The sequence below is a fragment of the Loxodonta africana genome, chromosome 19 (assembly GCF_030014295.1).
Source record: "Loxodonta africana isolate mLoxAfr1 chromosome 19, mLoxAfr1.hap2, whole genome shotgun sequence".
Lineage (NCBI taxonomy): Eukaryota > Metazoa > Chordata > Mammalia > Proboscidea > Elephantidae > Loxodonta > Loxodonta africana.
In genome coordinates, this window is record NC_087360.1 from 34727921 (window position 1) to 34748754 (window position 20834).

Genomic DNA, 20834 nt, shown 5'->3' on the forward strand with positions numbered 1-20834 from the left:
TTAGTTTCAGTAGTTTCTTTGAGGATTCCTTAGGGTTTTTTTGCATATATGTCATCTGCAAATAGAGATACTTTTACTTCTTCCTAACCAATCTGAATGCCTTTTATTTCTTTATCTAGCCTAATTACTCTGGGTAGGACCTCCAAAAGCACAGTGTTAAATAAGAGTGGTGATAAAAGACATCCTTGTCTTGTTCCTGATCTCAAGGGGAATGCTTTCAGACTGTCTCCATTTAGGATGATGTTGGCTATTGGCTTTGTTTAATGCCCTTAATTATGTTGAGGAATTTTCTTTCTGTTCCTATTTTGCTGAGAGTTTTTATCACGAATGGGTGTTGAACTTTGCCAAATGCCTTTTCTGCATTGATTGATAAAATCATGTGATTCTTCTCTTTTGTTTTATTTATATTATGCACTACATGAATTGTTTTTCTAATGTTGAACCATCCCTGTATACCTGGTCTGAATCCCACTTGGTCATGGTGAATTGTTTTTTTGATATGGTGTTGAATTCTATTGGCCAGAATTTTGTTTAAGATTTTTGCATCTAAGTTCATGAGGGATATAGGTCTATAATTTTCTTTTATTGTGGTGTCTTTACCTGGTTTTGGTATTAGGAATATGCTGCCTTCATAGAATGAGTTTGGAAGTATTCCATCCTTTTCTGTGTTCTGAAATACCTTTAGTAGTGGTGGTGTTAATTCTTCTCTGAAAGTTTGGTGCAACTCTGCAGTGAAGCCATCCGGTCCAGAGCTTCTTTTTGTTGGGGGTTTTTTGATTACCTTTTCAATCTCTTCTTTTGTAATGGGTCTATTTAGTAGTTCTACCTCTGTTTGTTTTAGTTTAGATAGGTAATGTGTTTGTAGGAATACATCTATTTCTTCCAGGTTTTCAAATTTGTTAACAGTACAATTTTTGATAGTAATCTGATATGATTGTTTTAATTTCAGTTGGGTCCGTTATACTATCACCCATCTCATTTCTTATTTGGGTTATTTGCTTCCTCTCTTGTTTTTCTTTTGTCAGTTTGGCCAGTGGTTTATCAATTTTGTTAATTTTTTCAAAGAACTAGCTTTTGGTCTTAACTCTGTCAGTTGTTTTTCTGTTTCTATTTCATTTAATCCTGCTCTAATTTTTTTTTTTCTTTTCTTGTAGTGTCTGCACATTTCTTTTGTTGCATTCTTTCTATTTGTTCAAATTGTAGGGATAATTCATTTTGGCCCTTTGTTCTTTTTGTATGTGTGCATTTATTGATATAAATTGTCCTCTGAGCACTGCTTTTGCTGTGTCCCAAAGGTTCTGATAAGAAATGTTGTTATTCTTACTGGAATATATGAATTTCTTTATTTCATCCTTGATGTCTTCCATAACCGTTTTTTTGAGCAGGGTATTGTTCAGTTTTCAAGTGTTTGATTTATTTTCCCTGTTACTGATTTCTGTTTTTATGGCCTTATGGTCAGAGAAGATTCTTTGTAATATTTCGATGTTTTGGATTCTACTAAGGCTTGCTTTATGACTTAATATCTGGTCTATTCTAGAGAATGTTCTGTGCGCACTAGAAAAGAAAGTATACTTGGTTGCTGTTGGGTAGAGTGTTCTGTATATGTCTGTCAGGTCGAGTTGGTTGATTGTGGCATTTAGATCTTCTGTGTCTTTATTGAACTTCTTTCTGGATGTCCTGTACTTCACCGAAAGTGGTGTGTTGAAGTCTCCTGCTATAATTGTAGAGCTGTCCCTCTCACTTTTCAGTGCTTTTAGAGTTTGTTTTATATATCTTGTAGCCCTGACATTGAGTACATATATATTTAATTTGGTTATATCCTCCTGGTGTATTGTCCCTTAAACATTGTATGGTGTCCTTCCTTATCCTTTGTGGTGGATTTACTTTAGTCTATTTTGTCAGAAATTAATATTGCCACTCCTGCTCTTTTTTGATTGTTGTTTGCTTGATATATTTTTTCCATCCTTTGTGTTTTAGTTTGTCTCTAAGTCTAAGGTGTGTCTCATGTATGCAGCATGTAAATGGATCATGTTCTTTTTTTTTCAATCTGTTCTGCCACTCTGTGTCTCTTTATCAGTGCATTTAGTCCATTAACATTCAGCATATTTATGGATAGGTATGAGTTTAGTGCCGTCATTTCGATGCCCTTTTTTTGTGTGTTGTTGACACTTTCCTTTTCCCACTTAATTTTTTGTGCTGAGCAGTTTATCTTTATATATTGTCTTCTTCTCCTATTCATTGTTGTTGATTTTGTTCCTGCTGAGTCTCTATTTTTTTCTTGTATTTTATTTTGATGAGTAGGATTCTTAGTCTCCTTTGTGGTTACCTTTATATTTACCCCTATTTTTGTAGGTTTAAACCTAACTTTTATGTTTTTGTATCCCCTTGTCTTCCTCTCCATATGAAAGACCTGTGACTACATTTCTTAGGCTCTCTTTATTATTTTAATTTTGTCTTCTTTTACAAAATGACATTGTTGTTTCCCTGTTTTGAGCGTTTTCTTATCTTGATTTTTTTTTGTGTGTGATTTCCCTCTCTGGGCTAACATCTGAGTGCTCTGTCCAGTGTTCTAGCCTTGAGTTGATATCTGATATTATTGATTTTCTAACCAAAGAACTCCCCCTTTAGTATTTCTTGTGGTTTTTGTTTGAGTTTTACAAATTCCGTAAACTTCTGTTTATTCGGAAATGCCCTAGTTTCCCCTTCATATTTGAGAGACAGTTTTGCTGGATACATGATTCTCGGGTGGTGGTTTTTTCCTTCATTGCTTTTATATGTCATCCCATTGCCTTCTTGCCTTCACGGTTTCTGCCAAGTAGTCTGAGCTTATTCTTATTGAATGTCTTCTGTAGGTGATTTTTCGTTTATCCGTAGCTACTCTTAAAATTCTCTCTTTATCTTTGGTTTTGGCAAGTTTGATTATGCCTTGGTGATTTTCTTTTAAAATCTACCTTCTGTGGATTTCGATGAGCATCTTGAATTGATATCTTCTTTGTCGATATCACGGAAGTTTTCTGGCAACAAATCTTCAACAGTTCTCTTTGTATTTTCTTTTATCCATCCCTGTTCTGGTACTTCAGTCACTCGTAGATTATTTCTTTTGATAGAGTCCCACATCGTTCTTAACGTTTCTTCATTTTTTTTTAATTCTTTTATCCGGTTTTTCTTTAAATATATTGGTGCCAAGTGCTTTATTTTCAAGCTCACTAATTCTTTGTTCCACTTGCTCGGTTCTGGTCCTTTGACTTTCTGTTGTTTTCTAATTCTGTAATTTTATTGTTAATCTTATGAATTTCTGATTGCTGTCTCCGTATAGATTCTTGCCAGCTAATTAAGTTTTTCATTATGTTCTTGGATAAGCTTTTTAATTTCTTCAGGTGTTTTATCTGTGTGTTCCTTGGCTTGTTCTGCATATTGCCTGATCTCCTTCTGGATCTTGTTCCTGATGTCTTGAACAGTTCTGTATGTTAATCTTTTGTATTCTGCATCTGATAATCCCAGGAAGGCATCTTCATCCAGAAGACCCGTTGATTATTTGTTTTGAGAGCTTATTGAAGTGATCATGGGCAGCTTCTTTATGTGATTGGATATTGACTGTTTTCTGTCAGCCATGTATAATTTATTGTATTAATTTATTTTATGTTTTCTTACTGTATCCTAGCTTTTTACTTTTTTTGTTTTGTTATGCCCAAAGAAGTTTCTTGAGTGAGCTAGCTTGATGATTCCTACCTTTGAAGGTCTAGCATCCTGACACCAGGTGGCTAGAGCTGTTATCAGGTATATCAGCCTATGAGTCCATTCATTTTTCTTATATGGATTCAGCTCAGTTGTCTAGGTAGTTGGTCATCAAGTGTGTGGTACAGCCTCTGTCCTACAGCCTTAGAGGGGCAGGGGTGATTGGTATAGGTACTGGTATCTGGTTGCAGTGGCGGGGGGGGGGTCACGCTCTGAACAAGGCAGGGGGTTGAGAACCGTCCCCAGGTGCCTCTGAGGAAAGCGTTTCCCTTTTCCTTAGAGTGTACAGGTGGGTGGGGTCTGCAGACCTACCATGGGCACCCAACGCTTTTGGTTGTAAGGACTGGGAGGTAACAGTTTTCCTTGGACCCCTGTTGTGGGTGGCTGGGTAACGTGAGTGGAACCACCAGTCCTTAGGTCCCTGATGTGGATAGGTGAGGACCCTGTTCAGTAGGCAAAGCGGTGTGAAACATCAAACACCCACCTCTCCACCGCACAGCTGAAACAGTTGGAGTCTGCCAGCAAGGGCCTGTTCTCCTGACATAGGCTTGCACAGGTCCATTCAGGGAGAAATGGTATTCAAAGTCCACAGGCCTGACTATGCCTGTACAGGAGCCGCTTCTGTCCTGATCTCCCCAGGTTAGTGGAGCTGGCAGAGTATCTTATCCCCCAGTTGTGAATTTATTCCTTTTCCAGGGCTGGGAGAATGTCCTAGGGTACTCAGCAGGACCTGTCTTAGTCCCAGGGAAATCAACAGCTGCTGAAGTCCCCTTAGGGGCCGGGGACACAGTAAAATATACACAAGTACTTAGCTTTTGCCGAGAGCGCCATCCTTCTCTGGTTCTGGAGGTGAGTAGGCTGTGCAGCTGGCTGTTTTCTTCCTCAGGAAATTGGGACCGAACACTACCACCAGCCTGCCTCCGTTGCTCCAGGAATGGTGCCTGAATGATCCCTGTGTTTCAGGTCCAGCAACTCCATTCTGCTTCTGAACCATCTCTTCCTCCCCCTGCCGCTCAGCCCGTTTTCTAACTTTGCCTTTGATGTTCAGGGCTCCTAGCTTGTAATAAATATAATCATTTCACTTGTTTTTTGGGGTCTTTGGCGTAAGAGGGCTCACCGGAAGTGTCTGAGTATTCCGCCATCTTGGCCCTGCCCCCAAAACTTGCTTTTGAATGTAGAGTAGCTTAAGTGAAAGAAAGAAATGATGAGGTAAAAGAGATGAATGGAATATTTCAGACTTGAGAAGATAAAGTATTATAATGAGATGTATAAAGACTTGAAGTTAGAAAACCAAAAGGGAAGAGCACGCTCGACATTTCTCAAGCTGAAAGAACTGAAGAAAAAATTCAGCCTTCGAGTTGCAGTATTGAAGGAATCTATGGATAAAATATTGAATGACACTGGAAACATTTAAAGAAGAGGGAAGGAATACGCAGTCAGTGTACTAAAAAGAATTGGTTGATTTTCAGCCTTCAGGAGGTAGGTAGCATATGATCAAGAACCAGTGGTACTGAAGGAAAAGATCCAAGCAACACTGAATGCATTGGCGAAAAACAAGCTCCAGGGATTGATGGTTTCAGCAAATGGATGCTGTGTTCTTTTGCATGTTGTTATAGATTGAATCGTGTTCCCCAAAAATGTGAGTTAGCTTGGGTAGATCGTGATTCCCAGTATTGTGTGATTGTCCACCATTTTGTGATCTGATGTGATTTTCATTTATGTTGTAAACCGTACCTCTATGATGTTAATAAGGTGGGATTAGCAGCAGCTACGTTAGTGATGCAGGACTCAATATGCAAGATTGGATTGTGTTTTAAGCCAATCACTTTTGAGATATTAAAGAGAGAAGCAAGCAGAGAGACATGGGGACCTCATACCACCAAGAAAGCAGTGCCAGGAGCAGGGCACGCCCTTTGGACCTGAGGTTCCTATGCAGAGAAGCTCCTTGTCCAGGGGAAGATTGATGACAAGGACCTTCTTCCAGAGCCAACAGAGAGAGAGCCTTCCCCTGGAGCTGATGCCCTGAATTCAGACTTCTAGCCTACTAGGCTGTGAGAGAATACATTTCTCTTTGTTGAAGCCATCTACTTGTGATGTTTCTATGATAGCAGCCCTAGATAACTAAGACACATGTAGTCCAGTTTCTTGGATTGTTTGCTCAGCACACAGATTGAATAAGTATGATGTAAAGATACAACCCTGACGCACACCAATCCTGATTTTAAACCATACAGTATCCCTTGTTCTGTTCAAACAGCTGCTTGTCTTGATCTATGTAATGGTTCCTCATGAGCACTAATTAAGTGTTCTGGAATTCCCATTCTTCCCAATGTTATGCATAATTTCTTATGATCCACATAGTAAAATGCCTTTGTATAGTCGATAAAAGACAGGTAGACATCTTTCTGGTATTCTCTGCTTTCAGTCAAGATCCAACTGGCATCACCAATGATATCCCTTGTTCTACACCTGAATCTGGCCTGAATTTCTGGCAGATCCATATCAATGTACTGCTGCAACCGCTTTTGAATTATCTTCAGCAAAATTTTATTTGCGTTCGATATTAGTGATATTGTTCAATACTTTCTCCATTCTGTTGGATTACCTTTCTTTGGAATGGGCACAAATTGGGATCCCTTCCAGTTGATTGGCCCAGTAGCTGTCTTCCAGATTTCTTGGCATAGATGAGTGAGCACTTCCAGTGCTATGTCCTTTTTTTGAAACATCCCCCCCTCGCCGCCCCCACTACTGGAAGCCTCTGTCTATGCAGGCAGAGAAGGCCCTAGCTCACTTCACGTCCCACTCCTGCTCTGAGGCCAGTCTCTTCCCACTGCTGAGCCTGTTTTATCAACTTTAAAACATTTTCCCTCTTCCTCAGCTTTTTCAAAAGCGGGAAGTCAGCCATTTTGTCCCCTCCTTGCTTCATGTCTCCTCCTGTGTGTGTGCTCCCATTTCATCTTTGGCAGCTGGAGCTGCTCTGAAGTCTTTTGAGGACATCTGTGGAGAAATGAGCTGTTTTTGCAAAAGCACAAAGAATAACCTATGTCCTGGTGCAGAGGGTACTCCTGGTACTGCCTTTCAGGACTTTGGAGGGTGAGCTTGGACTGGGGCTCATTTTCGTCTCAAGTAACAGGGTGAATGCTCCCCTCGCCAATTGCTGGGTGGATGAGAAGGAGGGCATGATTTTTCTCTAAGGGAGAAAATGTTCCCTGTGCACATTGTAGGTCCTCAGTAAACATTTGCAGGTGACAGTCAGGGAGAGAGCAAGAAAGGAGGGAGGGACGAAGAAATAGAAAAGAGAGGAAGAGAGAAAGTTGCTGGGGTATCTGCATCCTGAAAGTAGTGCCTGGGGCTGGGAGCTCAGCCTGCTGTCCAACTGCACATTTACAGGAGCTGGCCCCCTAAGGGGAGAAATGTACACTGGGTCTCAGAAGGACTCTCAGTTTTCAGAGGGTCCTAAGAGATCTGTAAGGGTGCCCAAGCCTGGGCTCTACCTATTCTCCAGCCTGACCTCCTCCTCCTGCCTCTCCCCAGGCTTTCCCCCAGGACACTTGTGAATCACTTGTTTGTCATCAGCAGCATCCTCTGTCAGCCAGGTCCTTCACCTTCTTGCTGGCAAAGATCTGCATCTGAGCTGGCCGGTGTCTTAGACAGTGATGGGTACTCAGTGGACATGTGCTGAATGAATGAATGAGTGAAGAAATGATGTGAGCATTTGGATACAGAAAGAAATGATGGAAAAAATTAAAAAAATTTTTAATGGAAAAAAGGTAACTGCCACCTCCACCACAGAGAAGTCTGCTCAGCTCAAGACAACATCCTTTATCACAGTTATGGATCTAATTGTGTTTCCCCAAAATATGTGTTGTAAATTCTGGCCTCTGCCCGAGGTTATGATCCCATTTGTGAATGGGTTGTGTTTGTTATGTTAATAAGGCAGGGTTAGGGTGTGTCTTGTATCAGTCTCTCTTGAGATATGAAAGAGATCGAACAAGCAAGCGAGCAGAGTTAGGGGAAGTGAGGTGCCAAACTACATGAAGATTGCCTAGGAGCAGAAACTCAGAAGAGACAAGGACCTTTCTCCAGAGCCAACAGAGAGAGAAAACCTTCTCTTAGAGCCAGTGCCCTGAATTCGGACTTCTAGCTTCCTAAAGGAGGAGCCCTGGTGGTGCAGTGGTTTGTAGCCATAGGCTGCTAACTGAAAGGTCAGCGGTTTGAACCTACTAGCTGCTCAGCAGGAAAAAAACTTGGCAGTCTGCTTCCATAAAGATTTTAGCCTTCTAAACTCTGTGGGGCAGTTCTCCTCTGCCCTGTGGGGTTGCTACGAGTTGGGATTGACTCAACGACAACAAGTTAAGCATCCTAAAGTGTGAGAAAATTAATTTGTTAAAGGCATCCATTTATGGTATTTCTGTTATAGCAGCTCTAGATAACTGAGACGGTCACCTTAGGCTTTCTAATGACTTCTTTAAATATTTCATGTGTAGTCTTAACACCTCCTTCCCTCCACTTAAGCTGCAGATGGCTTTGTTTGCAAACAGCACCCTCACAACCTGGTATTCAGTGCCCCTGTGCCCAAGCAACAGCCCCTCTCTGTCACCCTTTTTTTCCTCCCCCTCCCTCTGCTCACTCTCAATTTGTTTTGTCTTTCTGTGAGCAGTTTGGCTTGTTATATACCAGGCACTGCTTGGTTTGGGCAAGAGGCCACGAAAGGAAGAGGAAGCACAGGTCTTGCTCATCTTGAGCAGACAGAAGTGAGCTGTGAAATTTAGGTCTAGTGAAATGTTCCATATGTGGTTGCTTTTGGCCTTTGCCCGAGCTGTTCCTCTGTGCCAGAAATACCTCTTTTAGCTTCTGTGGGAACCAGTCCAGGGAGGGAGACTAAGATCACCCACTTCTGATGCCAAATTGTGTGGTAGGTAACAAATCCTACTCTACATGCCGACTGTGTCCTGTGGAAGTCTCAGCTTCCCTTCTGTGTTCTGTTCAGACCCAGCTGCCCATGCAGCCCTTCTCTCTCTCATCCTTAGCCACGTGAGGCTGGGTCAGTGGGTACTGGCTGCAAGCTTTGGAGTCTACATGACTCTGCACTTCAGACCAGCCAGCCTCAAATTGGGGGTTTTTCTCTACCACCTCAGGGTACCAGTTGCAAACGCAAGAGTCCAGATGTTCTTCTCCACTTTAGACCAGCCAGTGTCTACTGCTCCTTTAGGTTCTTTAATTTGCTGGAATGACTCAGAGAGCTTATAGGAAACACTGTACCTGCGATAACAACTTTAATATGACAAGAAAGGGTACAAATGAAGAGACACATATGGAAAGGTCTGGGAGGGGTCACAGCATGGAGCCTCCATGTCCCAAAGAAGGACACACTACCCTCTCCCATAGCCACCAACCAGGAAGTTCCATCTGAGCCTCTGCATTCAGGGCTTCTATTGGCCTCTCCAGGTGGCCATGATAGATTTTGTCATGCCTTAGCTTCGGGCCCCTAGGCAAGCAGCATCTCAGGAACCCAGAACAAGAAGCCAGATTGCTTTCTGCACCTCATACCCTCTCTCCTTATTTTTCGATCTCCAGTCCAGCCATCCCTCAGAAGCCCAGCAGGATCATCCCTTCTCCAGGAAGCACTCCCAGATATGGGTGGTACTGGTGCTGAGGTAGCACTGTCCCCCTGGGTCAGAGCCACCAGGCACATCGCGTCCTTCTACTCCAGGCCAGCCTGATGGAGTTAAGAACCCCTCATCTCGTCATCTGCAGCCAGAGAGCCCACCTGCTGGCGACTGTCTGTCTTTGTGTATAACCATGCAGACCAAGTCACCGTTTGCCCTTGCCCCAGGTGTTCTCTACCCTTGTACTGAGGTGAACCTCATGCAGGCAGTGGAGGGGAGGGCAAGACACAGGAAGGTGTTGCTGTTCCCTTGCTCTGTGGCCTGGGGTAAATCACTTTCTTCCTCTGAGTCCTATGAGGTTGGAAGGAGAGTGTGTCTACTCTCTTACAAGGGAGCTTGGGGACTCCAAGGAGAGAATGTTTGTGGAAGCACCACTCTGTAAATTATTATTGGGTAATGATATATAAAACTAAAATTCTTCCTCCACCTTCAGATCAAAAGTGTTCCCACTTACTGTTGACACCATTCAGCCTTGTGTTGACGCTGCTGCTCACCAGGACCTGGCCAGTCTGAGAGCCCTGGGCCTGAGGCCCCCACAGGGTGGCAAGACAAGTTGTCAGGTGGCTTCTGGCCTCAGGGATGAGGGATGCAGAGGAGGGTCACACACAACAGGTCCCTCTTGTGCTAATGGGAGGCTCCCAGGCAGGAATGAGGAGGGTGATGAGGAGGGCAGCTGGGCCCTGGAAAGAACTCTCTTGTCCAGGGTCCAGTGACATTGAGAGCCACCTTCTGTACCTGAGGATTGTTGCTAAGGCTGACTCTGCTTAGTTAGCAGTAACCTGTTAGAGAATGTAAAGAAGACCAACCCAAACCCGTTGCTGTCGAGTCGATTCTGACTCATAGCGACTCTATAGGACAGAGTAGAACTGCCGCATATGATTTCCAAGGAGCGCCTGATGGATTTGAACCGCTGACCTTTTGATCAACAGCTGTAGCTCTTAACCATTATGCTACCAGGGTTTCCATAAAGAAGACGAGATCTCATTTCACAGTCCTAATTTTAAAAAGGCACAATTTTAATAAGTACTTGTGACCCATTTGAAGTGAGTGGCAATATTTGATAGCATTCTAAAGAGAACGTGAATAAAGGGAATATGTGTTACCATACTCCAGCCTGGTCCTTCCAGCCCTGGGCCTTGCTGCTGGGTGATGATGCTTACAGTGGACTTCTTTTACTTTCAGAAGTGACCGGGGAGGCACGTCCTTACCATGGGAAGGAGGCTGTGGATCCGCGGCCGGGGCGGGCCCGAGGAAGCGACCCCACACACTTCCATGCGGTGAATGTGGCACAGCCCGTTCGCTTCAGCAGTAAGTTGCAGACCTGCCTGCCCATCCTGCCCTCTTCAGGCAGGTGACCGTGTACGTGTGGCCTCAGGCTTATTTCTTCCGTTCGACCCCTGGCTCTACCGAGGCCGCTGGGCTGTGTGAACAGCTCTGAAAATGCTAGTTCTCTTCCCTAAAACAGCCGTTTACATTGTTGGCACTGTCCTTCTTTTATGAATGAGGAGGTAAGCCCTGAGTGGGGCTGACTTGGCTCTGGAATCTGGCTGCTTGGTGTTCACAAAACTACTGCCTTTCAGAACTCGAGTGCACCAGCCTTTGCAAATCCCCGCATTGAGTTGTTGTTCCCTTTTATAGATGGAAAAACAGGCTCCAAAGACATAAGGTGATGTGTCCAGTGTTGCCTTAAGCAAATGGACCCAGATTTGAGTCCCCGGACCTCTGTTTGGCCATTGGGTGGTTTCAGATGCTCAGTGCAAGTGTCCCCCAAGCCCTCCTGTACAGAGGGGCTGTTCAGGTCAGCAGTGGGGGCCCTGTCACAGGCTTCTGAGGTCCCTGCTTGCTCATCGTGGCTGGGGACTTAGCAGCAGGGATGGGGCAAGGAGTGAAGGCAACTCTGCCCACCATTCTCCTCAGCAGTCCACTGTGTGGGTGGCGTGGACCCCACACAATAGCCCACCCCTGCCCTGGTGTCTGGGCACTGACAGTTCTGCCTGCCACAGATGTGGGGTAATGTGGAGTACGGTTACAGCGCCTCCCCCAGGACATTTTTTTGATTCCTCTTTCATATGATTTAATGAAGTTAGGGGGTAGGAATAGGTTCTTTCCTTCCTAATGCCACACCCCGAACCCCTGCCCCAGTTGGAGTTAGTGAGCCTTAAAGAGCTTGGCACCTACAGGCCCTGAGTATGTATGTACACGCCTGCCAGGGTATGTGAGTGTGTGTGTGTGCACCTGCCGGGGCATGTGAGTGTGTGTGCACGCCTGTCAGGTACATGAGCATGTGTCTTTCTGTTTTCTTTTGCACAGGTAATACTTCTGCCTAGATAATAGTTCCACAGAATTCAAAAGATGAAACATATGAGCCAGTAAGGTGTCATTTTCCCTTCCTCCATTGCCCCCAGCCACCCAGATTTCGTCCCCAGAGGGTTTCTTCTGGCCCTGTCCCGAGATGTCCACGAAGAGCCTGGGATGGAAGCCTAGCGCTACCCGCTCACTAGCTGAGTTTTCAGCCTCCCCACACCTCCGTGTCCTCACCTAGAACGTTCAGATGGAACGGAGCTCCCTGTGTAGAGAGCTTGGGAGATATGTGATAAATGCCTCTCGTTTTTTGGCCTTCCTTCCCTTGCTTTATTTCTCTAAACACACTTTACTGCACCTTCTCTTCTTCCCTGATACCCTCTTTGAGACTCCCTCCTTGTCTACAAGGACCATACCTGCCAATAGGTGGTGCTCTCCTCCTTTCTACTGTTGCAGACAGGGCTGCCATTGTTTGTCTTACAGTCTCTGTACTTCTGTTAATAAGTTTTACACACATACGCACACATGCTCAAAGGAATAAAAACATAATATCTATAAGAAGGTTCACTAGTCCCACAGGGTGTAAATGCATTAAAAATTCCTTTTTTTTTTTTTAAACAACTGATGGCTAAAATTGTGGCTCTTCATCATACCATTAGGAAGTACTCCAACATTTGGAGGTTGTAGATTCTATAAAATAGGTCACCTCACTTCAGGTAAGCCTCAAAGTACAAGGAACCTGTCATGCCAGAGGGTAGGTCGATGTAGTGAAAAGACTCCTGGTCACTCAAGTTGTTGCCAGCAACAGAGCCACCTGGGCCTCAGTTTCTCATCTGTGGGAGGCAGGAATTGGTCACACAGTCTCAATGGCCCTTCCAGCTCCGATTCATTGAGCTTCTGTCTTAGGGGAGCTCCACCAGCACCCTACTGAAAATGCCTGTGTGCACGGAAAAGGAGGGCCAGGTAACAGGTTCAGAGCACTGTGGGTCTCTGGGGGAAGGTTAGGCTGGGGCCTCAGCACTGGGAGAGCTGGGTGTTAGAGGATGTGGCCAAGCGGGGAGTGAGAGCCATGCAGGTGGAAGAAACCCTGCTATCTTGCTAACCAGGCTTACTCAGAAAACAAATTCACTTCACAGAAGTTAGTTCAGCAGCTGTTCTTTACTACCATGTAAACTAGAAGTCCTTATAAAAATGGAGGAGCCCTGGTGGCGTGGTGTGTAAGCGCTCAGCTGCTAACTAAAAGGTCAGTGGTTCAAACTCACCAGCCGCTCTTTGAGAGAAATACATGGTAATCTGCTCTCACAAAGGTTTCACCCTCTGGAGTGGTTCTACTCTGTCCTGTAGGGTTGCTTTGAGTCGGAATCAACTCGACTGCAGTGGGGTTATGGGTACAGAAATGGGAATAATCACTGAATGCACTTGTACTTTAGGTTAATCTGTGTTTTACGGCAACTTTTACAGTTCTAGAAAGTATATTGTCTTAGAGGCAGGAGCTTTTCCTCTTGAGCCTCAGTTTTCTCATTTCTCTAGTGTGATTTCTCAGGTATGCTGGTTCCTAATGCAGCATATATAAATATTTTTGTAGTGAGGATCCTAATTTGGGGGACACCTTCCCTTTGTCCTTCATGTTTCCTAGGGAAGTGCCCGACTGGGTGGCACCATTACGAAGGCACAGCCAGCTGCTACAGGGTCTACCTGAGTGGGGAGAACTACTGGGATGCCGCGCAGACCTGCCAGCGGGTGAATGGCTCCCTCGCCACCTTCTCCACTGACCAAGAGCTACGCTTTGTCCTGGCCCAGGAATGGGACCAGCCAGAGCGGAGCTTCGGGTGGAAGGACCAGCACAAGTGAGTCCTGGGCTGGAGACTTGAGGGACCTGGTGACCCACTGAGTATATGGCACAGGTGGCAGCCACCATTTGAGGGAAGGCCAGCCACATACACAAACACACCCCCCCACCCCCCGTTGGAGGCACATGGTGGAAGGCCTCTTCAGTGCCTGTGGCAGTGGGGATCAGGCTGTGTTGTCAACCAGCACAGCAAGGTGAGCTTCACAGGGGCTGTGTTTTTATTGATTCAGGTCAAGTACCATAAAACCCACCCTCTTAAAATGTATAATTTGGTGGCTTACTATATTTACAGAGTTGTATTCACAGGGCTTGATGTCCACCAAAAGTAAGGTTGGTCTTGCTTTAAGCGCTTAAGCTTTTATTGGAACAGCAAAATTTTTCTGAGTTGTAAATCTAATGTTTAGAATTTCAATGCATTTTCTAAGTTTTAAAACTTGTCAAAGCATTAGTGCTTTAGAAGTTGAGTTTTTTTAAAAGTCAGTTTAACCATCTTATACACACACACGCACACACACAGTTGTACACACACACAGAGTTGTCAAGGTCTGCTTCCTGCTCCTGTGCTGAGGTCTCCTGTTTCTGCCTTCTGGTACAGGTTGTGGGTTGGCTATCAATACGTCATCACTGGCCGGAACCGCTCCTTAGAGGGTCACTGGGAAGTAGCGTTTAAAGGTAAGCCTTTCTGGTCTGCAGCAGTGTTGAATTTGAAAATGGGCGAATTTTGTTGACGAGGGGTGTCCTGCTGGCTGGGGTCTTCCCTCCTTCCTCCTACCTTACTGATAATGCCTGGCCCTGTAGTAGGTGCAGGGACCATGGAGAAGAGTGTGCTGAAAGTCCTTGGAGGCCTGTGTTACCAAAGGCTCGGGGAGGGCTGTGGCAACGGGAGTGGTACCCTAGGGACACACTGTAGCCGGCCAGGCCCTTGCCTACGTGGGGTCTTCTCTAGGTCTGTTGCTGCTTCTCACTTTGGCCAGATTTCTAGACTGTTCCTTCTCCTTTAGTTAAAAGACTTTGATTGGGGCATAAATATGAGCATACAAAATGCAGCTGACATGGGCCAGAGAGGGAAGGACAAGTTTTCTAGGACCAAAGTTGAGATTTAGAATCCAAAATTTCAAGGAAAACTATGAGGTGGGTACAGGAGTATGTAAGGATTTTATGCTGAGTTGTTTGGGAATACAGAGGTAATGTAAAGGAAAAATAGCAGAAGTGCGCTGCTGAGCTCTTGTTCCCTGGCCGGCACACTCCTCTCCTGCCCATTGCCCTGGCTCTGCAAGAGCTCCCTGGGCACACTCTAGTTTTGGCCTCTCCGTTGGCCAGCTAGTCCCCACAGGCCCTGCCTGTTGAACTCCTTTCTGGGTATCTGGCTTGGGATTTCTTTCCCCAAGCACATACCAGCGCTGCTGGTAATGTCTTAAGCATCTCTGAGAGGGGACATGTGAGGAGTGGTGAGCTGGGGCACCAGGCACCTCCGTCTGTCTCCTCACTGCTAGAGTGAAGGATCATTGAGCTTGGGCAGAGCTCAGCAGTGCCTCTCTCTGGGTAACCTTTTGGCAGGTTGCTGGGCTGTGTCTCCGGAAGACACTGTTGAGAAGGGTCAGGGCCCTGGGCAGCTGGCTTCCTGGAGAGAGTGGGAGCTCCACCAGGGCAGAGAGGGTACTGTGCCCAGCAACTGAGAAAGAGCATGGGGCAGAGTTGGGGGCTGTAGAAGCCTGCACAAGGGGCTGTCTGGCATCCCACTTCCACTTAGGAGCATCTTCTATTCTGTGTCTCCTGAGTGCTTTACAGAAGCAGCCACCAAATACCTGGTTTCCAAAAGTTTGTGAGTTTACTATTTAGATTTCCCGCAGGAACAGTTAACAAACATCTTTTGGATTGCAGTCACTATGGGCCTCTTAGAGAATAATTCACTTGGTAGTTTGTCATCTGTCTAACTCATAGTGGTTGGAGGTGAATCTTTGAAATGTTGTAGTCCAGGGCACATTCCCACTGACCCCAGCAAAAGGTGCTGGCCTTCAGGACAGTGTAGACACTCCTAGACATGACTGTCTTCCTGACACTGTCTGCATGGCAATGACAGCCTATTCTGAGTTGGGGCACATGGGACCCTCTCTCCTGGCTTGAGAGTGGCTAGGGCCCTGATGGGAATCAGGAGCTCTGACAGCCATATTTATCCCAGTGGCTCCATTGGGGCATTACCAGGAGAGTAAACCTAAACTTTAGAGAGATTACCCCTGTGTCTGCTCGTGGTCGTGACTGGTGTGTAGTAGCCCATATGTGTGGCTCATTGTGGTCCCAAGGCTGGGGTAGGGGCATCCCACATGGTGGGAACCAAGGTGGCACCTGAGTGCTTCGCAGCTCGGCAGGGGTTGCAGCATGGTATTGTGGGCTTGGGCCTAGTTAAATGGATTTGGGCATTATGTTGTCTGAATTAATTCATGGTCATAACATGAGTAAGTGGCTTAAAGAGATTTCTTTACAGAAGATAATTGGCCCGCACTCTAGACATAACTCAACACATTGAGTTATTCTGGATTCAAGACAAATAAACAGGAAATTAAGTGTAATAGCATGAATCTTGTTGGCAACCTGGATTGGGAGGGAGGGTTATAAAGAGCATTTTTGGGGACAATTAGGGGAATTTGAATATGAATTTTAGTTGGTATTGTACTATTGTTAATTTTCTTAGGTGTCATAATAGTATCATGGTTGTGTCAAAGAATGTCCTGAATTTTCAGAGATGCATGCCTGTGTTTGTGAGTGCTCTGTCCCTGTAGAGGAAAGGTGGATGCACAGTGCACTGAGTTCCTTTATGTGGCCTTTTGCCTTGTTTGTTTGTTTTTAAAACAGCTTGGGAGATTTTTTCCCCTAAGCCTTGAGGAGTTATTACCTTTACCCTAGTTCTTTGGAGAAACAACTTGGGGGACTTCACAGGTTGCTTTCTACCCCAGAGGGTGGTTACTTTTGCCCAGGGAAGAAGCTGGTTTCTGTCAGCAGGAAGTGTTACTTTTGTGTAAGACCTCAGTTGACACCTTATAGGTGGTAGAGAATTGGTTGAACCCTGGTCTGGTGAGGGGGGCTCTGCTTTGTAACTGATGAGGCTTGTGATATATAAATAGCTGAAACACAGAGGTTTTCTAGGCTTTCTACTTGAGAGAAAAATGTTAAGAGCTAGGCTGGCAGAGAAGCAGAGCCACATGGGAGTCAAGTGGTCCTGAAGCTGCTACACTGGCTATGAGCTGGACCAGTTATTGGCAGAGAGGCCAGTGATGGAGAGGCCTGATGGAAGAGAGCCTGGCAGCAGAGAGCAGCTAAGAGAGCTGAGAAAGCTGCTACACTGGCTGTGAGCTGGATCAGTTAGCGGCAGAGAGGCTGACTGTGGAGAGCTGGTGGCAGAGAGACCTGATGGCAGAGAGCAGCTGAGAGAGCTGAGCAAGCTGCTACACTAGGTGTCTTAGGCTGGGTTCTCTAGAGGAGCAAAACCAGTGAAAAGTATATAGATAAAGAGAGAGGGAGGGAGAGAGAGAAAGATTTATCTCAAGGAAATGGCTCACACATTTGTGGAGGCTGGCAAGCCCCAAATTCGTGGGTCAGGTCTCAGCAGGGATGGATTATCCAATAAGCAAGGTGCGCATGGCATCAGTTGTACTTACTTTAGTGTACAATTTCATCTCTTCTTCACCCATGTAAAATTGTTCACTACAGATTAGTAAATAAACACAATTAAGCTGGTGCTTATTATGCTTACTGGTTAATCATCCCCTGGCTATCAGGCTAGAGGCTTCTCCTGACTCATGTGGCTGCAGGGACTGACAAACCCAAAATTTTGGTGAGCTGGTAGGCTGCTGGCTAATGTCCCAAGAACCGGAGGTCAGAGAATGACGAGTTGGATGTGGGATCCAGAGAGAGCTTTGTCAGAACATCTGTATATATTGGTTGCAGGCCACACTCCCAAGGAAACTGATTGACTTTCAGTTGATTGGCTTTTCTGATTGGTTGCAATTGGCTGCTCACATCAGATGACAATATGGAGGATGATTACACTGTATCCCCCAAACCACTGAGAATCATGGCCTAGCCAAGTTGACAAATAATTTTAACCATCACAACTGGCTATGAGCTGAGCCAGTTAACAGCAGAGAGTCCTGATGGTGGAGAGCTGCTGCTAGAGAGCAACAGTTGAGAGAACTGAGTGGGCTGCTACCCTGGCTATGAGCTGGACCATTTAGCAGCACAGAGACCTGACAGCAGAGAGCAGCTGAGAGAGCTGTCCCGGTTGGAAAATTTTCTACGCTGAAGAAGGGTGGGATGAGCTATCCACTTCAGGGACCCTTAAGACTTTGCATTGCACTTCCCGACCAAATCCTGAGTTGTTCCTGTTAACTTCCAAGTTGATCCTCATCCCAGGTTGTAGTTTGTGGCTTCCCTAATAAACCACATAACTGTGAGTATGGTCTGTGAGTTGTGTGGTATTGCAACAAATTAGCAACCTCTGCGGAGAAGTAGAGAGTGTCATTGGGGGAGCAGCTGGTGTCAGAAATAAGGGAGGAGTAGGAATGTGGAGATAAACCTAACTTCTGCCTAATAGGAACCAGCTTTGTGCTGATCCTGGTTCTTGTCCCTCATGAATTTAGACAACTCATTATGCTATGTTATAAGAGGCATGAAGAGATGACACCAGGCTGCAAAATGCAAACCATTGTCAGAGCCGTAGAAAGATTTGTTTCTTCTCTATTTTTGTGTCTATTTGAAAATTTACATAGAAAAAGCATTAAACATTTCTGTTAAGAAACTGCAGTTTAAAGAGAATATTGAAACACAGGCAACCAGGAGAATGGTAGAGCTGACTCACCTGCTCTTTGTCCATTTGAATATGGGGCACCTCACAGGGCATCCAGTTGGGTCTGAGAGAAGTTGACCAAAAGAAAAATTACCACAAAGACAATGTGAAATAGATTTAAATTTTCCATCTTTAATGATGAAACCTTTCCTAAGAAAATAATTACACCTAAAATCAACTAGATGGCAATGGGTTTGGTTTTTTTTTTTTTTGGTTAGCGTAAAGGAATCATAGTAAGATGGTTAAAATGTTTATTTCATCTACACCTTGTCCAGTTTTTTTCTATTTTTTGGTGTGTTTTATATGTGTTATGCCTTGGAACATTAGTATATGCACAGTATTGTACATATGCACGTACACACAACACTTACATCTAGGCTCCACTCAGCAAAGAGCTCGACTCCTGCAGGGTTCCTGATGATGCACCCTGCCTGACTTCTGCCCCAGGAGGGTGATTCTGCCTCTGTTAGCTCACATCTGCACACGCCCTTGAGTCCAGCCCCAGGGTGATGTACGTTGAGGGTTTGACCTCACGGGTCCTGGTGTGCTCTGGAGGCCAAGAGCTGCCGCCCTGGAACAACTTCACCATTGTTTCTCTAATATTTGTAATTGATGGCAGAAAGTTTGACGTAACAAATCCTAGTGTCTAGAGAGAATCATCCATGTTTTCCCATGCGCTGCCCACACTCAAGATGATTACCGTTAATGGTGTGACTTCAAGTTTCTGGTTTTTCATACTTGATATTTGTTTTAAAATATAAAAGGGCAAATATATTTTGTGTGTTATGTGCACATGGTGTTCTGTAACTTGCTAATTTAAAATGCATTTGGTACCTTGTCCCTGTGTGTCTGCCTCGTGTCTCAGCATGTACACCTCAGGGCTTACTCTTGTTAAAATTGGCTGGAAATCAGGAATTGTGTTACTGAAGAAGAGGAGCCTTGCCCTGACAGATGAGGTCAGCAGATGGGGCTGGGGTCCAGTACCTGTAATTGTGTGCCTTGGCTCTAGGAGTCCCTGGCCAGCAGTGTGTGTGGGGGGGGGGGGGGGTGGTACTGGGCTGGTCTAGCACTGCTAGAAGACATAGACCCCGCCCTCTGGAGAAGGAGCGGTCAGATGGGCATGAATCCTCAGAGAGAAGACACTCCTCATAGCTGGGGAGCTGTCTTCAGTAGTGGAACATTTGGAGGACTTAGATGGCCCCTTGGTGGCCCCTAAAGAGGCGGTTCAGAAGCGTTGTGGGTGAAGTGCCCACTGAGTGGTGCTTGCTGTCAAGAGCCTAAGATGAGATCCTGCTCTTGTGTTGCTCCAGCTTTAAACGCCACCAGCTGATCACACTATAGCACCTTATTTGGTTCTTTGCATAGTACTTACTGCCCAGTGTTTTTGCTTGTTGTTGGATCCATGGAGGCTCTTGCATGCATGCCCTAGGCTCTGGGTGGTGTATTCCCAGCCCAAGGCTGTGCTCCAGGGATGCTTGGTAAAATAGTGAGTCGATGCCAGAATAGCAATACCAACTCGTACTTGGGACAATGTCTTTGCTTGATGGTTCTATTTAATACTTTGGTGCCCTAGGACTATGGCGTGATTTGTGTGTTGACATTGTGTTGTAATGTGTGGCCTCTACCTTTTTTCTCCTTCCATAGGTTCTTCAGAGGTGTTCCTGCCTCCAGACCCCATCTTTGCCTCTGCCATGTCTGAAAATGAAAATGTGCTCTGTGCCCAGCTCCAGTGTTTCCACTTCCCCACTCTTCGACACCACGATTTACACAGCTGGCATGCTGAGAACTGCTATGAGAAATCTTCGTTTCTCTGTAAAAGAAGTAAGCCACCTTTACCTTGACTTCTCTAGTCAGCTATGAGGAAGGACACTGCCATGAAAGTGTGGCATTTGAATTTCTGGGCCTTGATGTCAGCCTTGAGTGAACTTTGATTTTATGGTGTTCTCGGCAGAGTAGTAGTTGCAGCCTTACCTGGCTCACACATTACTCTTATGGTTGCACAAGGTTCCTTGGGGATGAGTGGGAAGAGCCTGAGGTGGGATGCCAAGGAATGGGGCGAGCCCTCACTGGGCCATGGTTTAGGTCTGTGACCTGGGCAGGGGATTGAGATCTCTGAACCCACGTTACTCTTTCCTGGGATGGAGAAGGTAATCTCTGTCCTACTTGCCCCACAGTGGTATTAGAAAATTAAGTGAGATGGTAACTAAAGGACTTGCCAAGTCTTGTGGTATCCCTGGATCTGACTTCATTGGTAGCTTCCCCTCCACTCCTGCAGTCCTTCTCTCTACTCTGTTTGCAGCGTGGGATTGCTTTCTCTTCCTCAGTCAGTTGTGTCACAGCTCTTTCCCTGCCCCTATGCCCACTCACTCTCCATCTGTTTCATTGATTTCCCTTGACTTCCACTAACACTTCTATGTCAGTGAGTCCCAAACCTCTGTGT

At 45.4% G+C, this 20834-nt stretch overlaps 1 protein-coding gene across 5 annotated transcripts in view; it reads left to right on the plus strand.

Moving 5' to 3' along the window:
* The window catches only part of DGCR2 (DiGeorge syndrome critical region gene 2), a 158991-nt gene that overhangs the window by 86026 nt on the left and 52131 nt on the right, over positions 1 to 20834 (plus strand). For 3 of the 5 annotated variants that reach the window (XM_064272584.1, XM_064272581.1, XM_064272582.1), the window contains 4 exons: positions 10587 to 10712; positions 13333 to 13552; positions 14150 to 14226; positions 20039 to 20215. In XM_064272584.1, coding sequence (XP_064128654.1) covers positions 10587 to 10712; positions 13333 to 13552; positions 14150 to 14226; positions 20039 to 20215 — 600 coding nt within the window. The remainder of the gene's footprint in view (positions 1 to 10586; positions 10713 to 13332; positions 13553 to 14149; positions 14227 to 20038; positions 20216 to 20834) is intronic. The other 2 variants (XM_003422284.4, XM_064272583.1) reach the window with 2 other exon arrangements.